Here is a 10,000-nt window from a genome sequence, read left to right as displayed (position 1 = left end):
CAGGACTGCTGCAGATTAACCCCAAGACAGGTGAGATCAAAACGAAAGCCATGCTGACGGGTAAGGGAAGATCGGATCCGTATGAGCTGGTGATTCGTGCACAGGACAGCGGTAATCAGCTACCGAAGCAGAGCTCCCTGTATAGTGACGTATCGTTCACGCTGTACATCGGTGATATCAGTGCCAACGATGGAATTCCCTTCTTCATCGCACCCAAGCTGGGTCAAACGGCCAACGTTACGGAGGTATGGGCTTAGCTGGTGATAATAAACATCGCTGGGAACACATTAATCACACCGAACCTTATTCCCCCCCCCCCCCTTCGCCAGAATGCCACCATCGGTGCCCCGGTATTCCAAGTGATTGCCAGCGATCCCGATAGCCCAGCGACACCAAGTGGAACCCTTCGTTATCGCATCCAATCCGACATTGAAGACGCAAAGTCGTTCAATATCAACGCAAAGACGGGTCTAATAACCACCACTCGATCGCTGGATCGTGAAGCCAAGGCATCGTACAACATCATCATCGAAGTAAGCGATATGGGAGAACCACCGCAAGCCTCCACCGTGGTGCTCCGTATCAACGTACTAGACATCGATGACCACGTTCCGCGATTCGTCCGCGATACTGACTCCCGACCCCGGGAACTGATTGTGCTGGAAGAGCAACCGGCCGGTACGCTCGTCGGTAACATTAGCGCACTGGACGAGGATATCGATGAGAATGGAGCGATCGATTATGAAATCCTGGAGGGTAACGAGCTCGGACTACTAGAGATCTCCCGGACAGAAACCAATGAGGCTATCCTGCGAACGACACAACCGCTGGACCGTGAGGCCATGGAAACGATCCGTCTCACGATCCGATGCTTCAAACTTGGAACAACCCCGGACCTGCCCGGTGAGGGTTATAATCGGTTCGATTTATCACAGCAACAGCTGCTGGTACGGATCGCCGATATCGACGATCATTCACCACAGTTTGAGCGTGAAAACCAAACGATCGGTATCCGGCATAACGTGCCGATCGATACACCGATCGCAAACAGCCGTGCCTTCGATGTGGACTCAAGCGCAGCACCGATCGCGTACTCGATCGAAAGCATTAACTTCATCCCGCAGTTCTACCGTCGGGACAACCGGACCGAAGACTATACGAGCGTTTTCAGCTTGAACGGTGACACGGGAGAGATACGCAGCACCCGCAGCATGTCCAACTTTGTCGATGGATACTTCCACCTCACGATCCGAGCGAACAACAGTGAGAAGGTGGAGCGGATCAGCGAAACACAGATGAAAATCTTCGTCATACGCGATAAGTCGTTGTTGCGGTTTGTCTTCTCGCGGCCACCGACCGAGATTAGCCAGCTGTTGGCGAACTTCAGTAGCGAGCTGCAGGAACGGTTGTCCGACTCCAACCTCGAACTGTCGGTGTTTGATGCTCAGGTGCTCAGTCATGCCGATCACAGTCTCGACTTTAGCTCGACCGGTTCCTGCTTCCAGTTGACGCGCCACGGTTCCGCACTGGCCCCGGTAGAAATGATGCGCCTGATGGACAGTCCGGAGCTGAAGACGCTTCTGACCGATGTGTACAACAAGTACTCGGTCCACAAGATCGACTCGTGCGCAGTAAGCAAGAAGGCACCGACCGGTGCACTGATCGCTTCCTCGGGCACCTGGCTAGTGATACTGGCCGGACTGATAGGGTTTGCCGCGTTCGCCTCCACCATGACTGCGTGCTGTCTAGCAAAACGGTAAGCTGCTAATGGCCCTGTTCGGTCTACGATATCACTGATTGCATGATGTTTTACCTTTCCATTTACAGATACAAAAGTCAGGTGCGATCGACAATCAACTCGCAGCGTATCGTCGGTTCGGACATTTATGGTAGTGCCACGCCCGTGCTCTACACCGAACCCATCTACGGTGCGCTCTAGAACGGAACTGAACAGAATGAGCATATTGACTATTTCAAAGTCTGTACAAAGCAAGTCATAACTTAAACCACCCACCCCGATCCGTCCCAACCGATTGGCCATCTTGTGGCATAACCTCAAACAGAGCTGAAGGCTGCGTCCCTCCCCAGGGCGGGATTTTAAAGGTTGCCAAAGTGCACGCAGGTCAGACGCAGGTCCTTGGTTCGGGTGCAAGGACGTTAACGATGGGCGAAGACACAACACACCCGCGAGACACCCGCGAGACTAATATTTATTTTACCATGTAAGGGACACCCACCCAGGAATTGTTATTGCACTTTGTACACGCTGCACACACCACACGCAAGTGCCACGTGACCACGGATGAGGTGCACCACAGCGGCAGCCAACGGCTCAGTCCCCAAAAAGGGTCCCCTTTTCGCTGCTGTTTGTGTGGGGAGAGAAAAACGTGCCGTTTTGACTGCATTTTGCAAATGTTTAATGTTTTTTTGTTTTTTAAGTAACATGTAAATAGCTAGGCAAACAATAAAACAATTACCATTGTTGATAGGAGAACGCATGGAGTGGATGTTTTTTATTTTATTTTCTCCAGGCATGCTTGCAGGTAGGTAACACAAGGTTTCTTCCATAAATGCAGCAGTCACGGTTCCGTGAATATACGAAATTGGTTTTTGTACATCACCACTACAGAGTACACATGAGATGTTCCATGAGTACACATGAGATGAATACTGGATTCAATGATGCATCAGGATGGACTAGAAAGACTGATTGATTGAGATTGATCTCGATCTCGATTTTGATCACGAACGGTGGGAGAGTCGTCGGTTGTAGTGCTGTATAAGTAAGGTGTAATATTCTGCGCCGCCGGTTTTGTTTTCTTTGCTGGACAATTTTAATTTCGCTAGCTTTTTTATTGTGTCTTCTGGGTCGTTGACCGATTTTTGCCCAATTCATGGTTCAAACTGATCTATTGTTATGGTAAGGGATTTGTTCATTAATGGTTTCAGCATGGTTTAGAAGCTGATGATACTCCAAACGTTTCTGATCCTACACACAACATTTCCATTTCACATCCATCCACTTTTGCAGTCAAAGTTGATGGTTCCCGATGCACTAACTCAAGAAAAGTTAAGTACTTTTTTTGGTTTCTTGGCATTGTGGATTGGAACAGACCATAACTTGTCGGGTTTTTTTTTTTTTTGCTTTTCCATTCATTCATACTAAAAGGCTAATGTTTGGGTAATTGTTATGCATTAGAATACAATAAAATGGCTTTTTTATTAACAAGTAATCGAAGTACGTAGCATAATGGTGTCTAACATGCCCTATTGAAGTTATGGCAGATGATTTTAATATCGTTGGCTATGTTGAGATTTTCACTAGACTGACCGCACAGAACACCTACACTACTTTCAGGTTTCTTGTTCTTATTGTTGCCTTGCGGATTGTTCTTATTTAACTTAGTTGGATATAATTAGAACACTGATAAACAATAGGCCCCATAGCTCAGTTGGTTAGAGCGTCGTGCTAATAACGCGAAGGTCGTGAGTTCGATCCTCTCTGGAGCCACTCTGTAATTTCCCTTTTTTTGTTTTTATTGATAAGATGGTAGGAAGGCGCAAAATCACCTCCTCCGATACCGAGAAAACGCTGCACAGATCATTAAGGCCAGATCCAATGTCGAGCTTGTCGTTTGTCGACCGGCAATGTAAATGTCCACTATGATCATCTGGATTACTTGCAAATGAATCCTGACAATATGCAATGTATTGAATTTAATTTTTGGTTTTATTTTCCCGCGGAAAACCACAGCCCAGTCCTGAAAATTGGCCGTCGCAGTCTGACAAGGATATCGATTGGTTGGGGCCCCCACCTTGGCGGTTCTCAGAACCGGGCCTCACTCAGATCGCTCGTCGTGCGATCCGATTCGATAGCGGGCTGAACCGGAAACTGAACAACAGGTCGGCTCGGCAGTCACCATGCTTTGCGTGATTAGCGTGTTTGTGTGTACGGTGGGTCTCTGTGGAACCATAAATTAGTGGCACGTGAAATCGTCGCGCGAATCAGCACGCGATTTCATTCGTCGTCGTCTAAGAATGGCGTCCACACAAGTCCTGTTGTGCTGTATCCTCTTTGCCTTCGTATGTGAATACTCGGTGGTAAGTGAGCTCAACACCAGTGTGCCGCATAGTGGGGTTCAATGATTGAGTTTTATGATCTTCGATGCCTCGGGCCTAGGTGGAGGGGTGTCGCTCAAATGATCGATTTTTATCGAGCTAACCGTCAATGGGAGGGTTTCCTATAGACACTTTGGAATACACCACCATCAAGAAAACGAAGAGTTGTGTCAGTCTGGAACGTATAAAAGGGCTGGTTCTTGGCACAGTCTTTCTTTTCTGAGCTAATCGAGCTTGCGTACACAGGTACTTTCTGCACGCAGACAATCTATCCGAAAACATCAGTGTTTGACGTTGGTCTTTCGGGGGCATTGACGGATGGGCCATAACCTTCACGATCGTGGGCAGCAAACCCATGTCCAGCATCCGGTCAGCATCGTCGAACACCACATATTTGATTTTTTGGAACGTGATCACTCCGCGACTTATGAAATCCAGCAACATGCGCGGAGTGGTCACCACATTTGGCAACCGTCCTGCAGCAGATCCTGCTGATGGCTGAAGAACCATCTGGTATGTAGATAATATACCCTTAATCCTGTGTCCCTAGCCAAATTTCTCGCCTCGCGATGGATTTGGATGACGTGCTGATACGTCGGTGCCGTTACCAGGACGTAAGGCTGGCGATCGTAGAGCTGCAAATCCGGTAGGGCCAGCATCCATTCAATCATTGGCAACATGAAGGCCGCTGTTGTCCCCGAACGAGTTTCGGTACAGCACATCATGTCGCGCCCATTCTTCACGATCGGAATCACGTGCCGTTGAATCAGAGTCGGCTTCTTGTAGCCGGAGATGCGCACGTTGTTAAACACCGCTTCGCTCAGACCGGACCGGGCCGGAAGAATGAGTAAAGGTGGAATAAAACGTCAAGCAAATTAAAGAAAAGGGCTAAAAGTGAAAATTACCGCTTCTCACTACTGCATCGCCGAAGTTGTTAGGACCAATCCAACGCCCCTGTTGTGATAAAGATGAATAATTGAGCGTTTGGTCGAAGAGAAAAATATTGGTCAAAATCTGGTTTTCATTATGAATGAAAAACGATTATGAATACTTCCGATTCGCCGTCATTCATTTTGGATTATTAACTAAAAATAAGTAGCCGCTTTAAGAGAGACTTCGCTTCCACGGTAGCCAACACCTGTTTTCACACATGAACACAGAGAAAAATGATAGTCGAAGTATTAGAAACAGTGTTTGAACTGAAAAGAAAGTGTTTGGTGAGCTAGGGCTGTGCAACAAATTATAAAAACCACGTGTTCGCCATTGCCTTGCCGGAGCATGCTTTCGGCGAATTTGCTGCTCATCCGTGCTACCCGCCCCCTTCAACCAACACAGCCTAACGATTCAAAGGCACACTTATTCTGTTCGCCCGACCGACGATATGGATGTGAACGGACCCGGAACGAAAACTTCAATCGGCTGAATCTCAGAGAGGGTCTGAAGACGTCATTTGAACTGTTATTGACTTTGCGCAATCCAAATTCCAGCTCTTACGATGGTACTTACGCGCAAATTTACAGAAATTTTCCGCTCCTCACTTGATCACATCGGCCAAGTTTATGCGGAAACTAACTATCTTTCGGAGAGTGCACTGCAGGACTTCGTGGCTCAATCTAAGCCTATTCTTGAAATGAAGAGCTCCTCGAACCTGCGATCGGCGGAATGGTGAGAACGATCGGCCCTACCAGCAGGATCAAGCAGCGTTGTGAAGGTCGATATAAAACTGTCGTTGTTGGAAAGTTTAACTGCATCCAAAAATGCATCCATCAGTAGTGAAGCACGAGCTAGTTTGCTCTACACTGGTAGATTATGAAGTAAAATGTCTACAAAGAAAATGGATAAAATAGGTTAATAAATGAAAAACTACCGGTGGGTGATGTTTCTATAAAACAGAACCGTTTGTCGCCTTTATTGATTTAAAACATAAAACAAACAAAAAGTGTACATTTGGGGGGGGGGGGGGGGATTGATCTACCACTTACAGCACACTACCACACATTACGCCAACCACTTCCATTCGAAAGTTTAATATGGATTTCGAAGACGCAACCTCGCTTACAACAAGCTCTTCCACGTGCTATGCATGCGCGGATCGCGTATTCTGGAGCAATTTGGGCAATTCTGGGTATTGGGAACATTTATTTCATTAACATACATTTCACCAGTTCACCTAACCCGGGTGAATAGAATATAGATGATACTTGATACCAGAGTTCCACTTTATACTGACATACGAATTACAGCGAACGGTTAAATCCGGATAGTGAATAGCAAACCATTTATGAGTAAGATAGTGTGGCTCGATATGCAACGGAATCCGACAAATCACACCTAAGATTCGTTTAAACAGTGGACACCTACGAAGACACTAATCGAACTACTACTCGACTTGCGTAAATAGAAAGCATAATCAGGCATGAAAATTGAGATTTAAAAACAAAGGGGAAATGAATATAAAATGGGGATTTTGATCTAAACAGGGGGCGTGTGTTAGAGCATCTTTTATCTGAACACATATTTTAAAACAAACCCGTTATCAGTGACAGCCATTTGTGGCACGCAGTGATTGACCAAAAACCTAGATCACCTACTGACTCACAACTCCGTTGGATCCTGTGGTTTCCACTTGAACTGAAACCCGTTGCATTACATGCGGCGGAAAGATTCACTAGAAAATTTAGCACGGAACTTCGATACAGCGATTCCTCGTTGTGTGTGGAACGAAAACTAATCCTCACTGCCATGCCGCGACACCATCAGTACCGCATCACACGGCCTAGATATACATCATCTCCGCCATGGAGGACATCTTCTTGGGGATGTAGACGAGCGTCTCGAAGTAACTCGCCATCTCATCGATCGTCACATCACAGGGCATGATGTTGAGACGAGCCTGTTGCGAGCACGAAGCCGATGTTGCGGCCGACGCAGAAGAACCGCTCAAGCTGGCCGAGTTGGCGCCATTGAGGACTGCTGCGGAGGTGCTGCTGCTGCTGCCTCCAGCCAATAGCAATGGTCCAGCTAATCCCTCGCCATCCGCACCGTTACTTCCAAGGGATCCACCGAGGGCGGCGGTTGCTGCGTCGGTATGGCTTTTGAAGGCAATTTCTGCGCTGCCATCACTGTCGAGGGATGAGGTACTGTTGCATCGTTTGAGCTGCCGTTTCCGATAGCGCCGTGAATTGACCGACGTTCGACTGAGCTGTTGCCAGGTGAAATCCGTTGGTCGAAGCACCCGGAAGCTGGTGTGCGTGTAGTTAGGTACGTCAATCTGCTTTGGAGCTGCGGAGCCCGGAGAACTGCCCGTCAGTGAAAGATCGTTGCACTGCGCAATGAGTAACCTAAAATCGAGCATGTCGTCGCTAGCGTCACTGGCAAAGCAGGCCGTAAGGTTGGTTTCAGAACGAGAGCCTTTCAGGGGCAGGGCGGCGGTCGCAGTGGCGCCTTCTTCGCCGTGTTGACCTCCCCCCATCGACGATTTTCCTTCGCTTTGTCGCCTCAGACACTGGTGAACGCAACGGCCAATGTTACGTAGCACCGCGTCACGCACAATGCCCTTCCTTTCGGCACGATGCTTGTGCTTAAACGTTGGCTGGTTACGGATGGTGTGTTCGAGATGCACCGCGCTATGCTTGCTGTGTGGTGTCACTTTGTTCAGCGAGGACGCAGAGGCTGCCGCGGAGGGAGTGGTGGCCATGGTTGAGGTCCGCTCCGCTCCACACTCGCAGCGATTGCCAAAAATTCGTTTCACAAGCTGATGATCCTGCTGCCGTTTCGCGCTCCTATAATCCAGCTCGGTGTGAAATGGATTTTTCTCATTCGCCCTTCCTACCACCGTTTGGCAAGCCGGACGGACCCCGCTTGCCGCTTGTAGCTGTTCGAACGTTTTGCGAGTATTTTCCAACTCAAGCTGAATGTTGAGCGGCGAAGCCATGGTTGCCTTCGCGTTTAGCTGTGGAGGAGAACTTCGTTTCAATATCATTTCCGTTGTCGTGTACTCTTTTACTTACATGTTCCACTCCAGAAGAAGAATTGTTGTTTGCAAGTGGCTCACTTAAAACTCCTGCAGAGATAGAGAAACATTCCATATTAAATGCCAGCGCCAGGATTCCGACCAACAACACACCACCAGCACCACCGCCAATCGCAATATTATAAAAATAAATCCATCGTCTAATCACACACCGGTCTCAGCAACCTTCGAGTGAGATAGCCCGCTGAAGGACACAGCGAAATTGGGACATCGAGCTACCGTCGAAAGTCGACGACGCCTAGCCACCTTCGGACAAAAGCGATGTCCTTTCTTTTGCGGAAAAACCAGCACACTTCCAAGAGGTACCAAGCGAACAACAAAGCAGGCGTGCTAGGAAACCGCGCGGAAATCCGTTTCGCCTGAAACACGGAAGCACAGCATCCAGGAAGAAAGAGGCAAAGTGCGCAAACAATTCCTTGTACGGAATCTTGCACATCGGTGGGGCGCGAATAGAAGGGAATCAGTGGAAAGGAAAACCCTCTCTGCCACCCTTTCGTGGATCGCGCCCGATCAAAATCCAGTCGCTTTAGTGCATCGCAAAACCCAAATGTTAAGTTACGTGACGTCAGGATCTCCGCCGTTTGTTGTATTTTTCTCTGGTCCACTTCTTTTACGCACTTTTCTTTGGCGAACACCTTGTTTACCAGCGGAGCGTTGCGCTCGTTGTTTACCACGCGCTGCAGCACAAAACTACTTACATAAATGATTCGTTTCGATGTTGGTCGCTGATCCCGTTTGGGGGGTTTGCACGATAGATTTTAGTGAACTGTGAATCACGAGCAATTGTGTATTTCGTCATCCAACATCAACAATGAAAAATCGAAAACAACCCCTTCATCGATTTTTGACCCCACATAGCCCACGACCCCCTACAATCGACCAAACTCTGTGCTGCAAGTCAAAACTCAAATAATTGGAATGTTTTTGAGTGAATTAAATGAACAGTTAAAATGCTTTTATGGTAATTACAACCGAAGGATAATTATCTCACGCAATAAATGTCCGCTTTCCATTCCAAGATCGTAAATCGGGAGAAAAGGAAAAAAGTTTCGCCAAAATCGATCAAAGTGTAGGTAGCGTTGTACAAGGTTGAACTGGCGTCGGCAAAATCGGAAGAAAACGGCTGGAAAATGAAATGAAGAATAATTTCGCCAACGATAATTGCAATCTTTCACCTTTAATCCAATTTCTAGGGCAAACTCTTGTCGCCACACTATAGCCACCAGACACCTTGCATTGATACTCTATCTCCCCGCTTCAATTACCAGTTATCTGATGCAATTAAACTTTCAACTCATTAAAATCCAGCCCTCGATGATGGATCGAAACGTTTATGTCGCTTGGCAATCATGCAATCGATGGCTTATCGTAGGTGACGATTTGATCTTTAAACAAATAAACACTAATGCCTATTGTCGGCCTCGAGTGCCCTTGCGGACGTTTCTCTCAAGGTTGATTCAAAGCCAGGGAACACGATTCTTGTTAACTTTTTCTTGCATTAACCCGTTTATTTCCACTTTTCAGCCTTACTCGTAGACCCATCCCTCAGCGGCCGGGGTCCAGGACACCAGTTCCTCATCCTTGAACCACAGAGCGATTTCCTTGTTCGCCGACTCGACGGCATCCGAGCCGTGGATGATGTTGCGGCCAACCTGAATGCACAGGTCTCCGCGGATGGTGCCAGGCTCGGAATCAGCCGGGTTGGTCGCGCCGAGCATCTTACGGCCTGTTTTCACGGCGTTCAGACCCTCCCAGACCATCGGCACCACCGGGCCCGAGCTCATGTACGAAACGAGGCCAGGGAAGAACGGACGGGCCGACAGATCCGCGTAGTGCTTCTCCAGCAGC

At 48.0% G+C, this 10,000-nt stretch overlaps 3 protein-coding genes and 1 non-coding gene across 8 annotated transcripts in view; 2 read left to right on the top strand and 2 right to left on the bottom strand.

The window, feature by feature from the left end:
* The window catches only part of LOC126574181 (cadherin-23), a 14,207-nt gene extending 12,084 nt beyond the window's left edge, over positions 1 to 2,123 (top strand). Inside the window, exons 5-7 of the mRNA XM_050234220.1 lie at positions 4 to 245; positions 330 to 1,756; positions 1,828 to 2,123. Of these exons, the coding sequence (XP_050090177.1) occupies positions 4 to 245; positions 330 to 1,756; positions 1,828 to 1,939 (1,781 nt within the window). The 3' untranslated portion in view covers positions 1,940 to 2,123. The remainder of the gene's footprint in view (positions 1 to 3; positions 246 to 329; positions 1,757 to 1,827) is intronic.
* A 1,314-nt stretch (positions 2,124 to 3,437) lies between these two features.
* On the top strand, positions 3,438 to 3,511 carry Trnai-aau (transfer RNA isoleucine (anticodon AAU)). The gene has a single exon. It is a non-coding gene; the product is annotated as a tRNA-Ile (tRNA).
* Positions 3,512 to 5,993: 2,482 nt separating this feature from the next.
* On the bottom strand, positions 5,994 to 9,346 carry LOC126574180 (uncharacterized). Of its 5 annotated transcripts, none has more exons than XM_050234216.1 (3): positions 9,328 to 9,346; positions 8,130 to 8,182; positions 5,994 to 8,071 (listed from the first exon to the last, which is right to left on the bottom strand). In XM_050234216.1, the coding sequence occupies exon 3, from the start codon at positions 8,051 to 8,053 to the stop codon at positions 6,896 to 6,898; it is 1,158 nt and encodes a 385-aa protein (XP_050090173.1). In that variant the 5' UTR covers positions 8,054 to 8,071; positions 8,130 to 8,182; positions 9,328 to 9,346; the 3' UTR covers positions 5,994 to 6,895. The 5 variants fall into 5 exon arrangements, with proteins under 5 accessions (XP_050090173.1, XP_050090171.1, XP_050090172.1 ...); XM_050234214.1 differs by lacking the exon at positions 9,328 to 9,346 and adding an exon at positions 8,851 to 8,979; XM_050234215.1 differs by lacking the exon at positions 9,328 to 9,346 and adding an exon at positions 8,771 to 8,864.
* A 282-nt stretch (positions 9,347 to 9,628) lies between these two features.
* LOC126574179 (nucleoside diphosphate kinase) overlaps positions 9,629 to 10,000 on the bottom strand; it is a 705-nt gene continuing 333 nt past the window's right edge. Inside the window, exon 2 of the mRNA XM_050234213.1 lies at positions 9,629 to 10,000. This exon is cut by the window's right edge and continues 11 nt beyond it. Within this exon, the coding sequence (XP_050090170.1) occupies positions 9,679 to 10,000 (322 nt within the window). The 3' untranslated portion in view covers positions 9,629 to 9,678.

This window comes from Anopheles aquasalis, chromosome 3 (genome assembly GCF_943734665.1).
Source record: "Anopheles aquasalis chromosome 3, idAnoAquaMG_Q_19, whole genome shotgun sequence".
Taxonomy (NCBI): Eukaryota; Metazoa; Arthropoda; class Insecta; order Diptera; family Culicidae; genus Anopheles; species Anopheles aquasalis.
The sequence above is the reverse complement of the archived record's forward strand: the minus strand, read 5'-3'. Positions and strand labels throughout refer to the sequence as shown.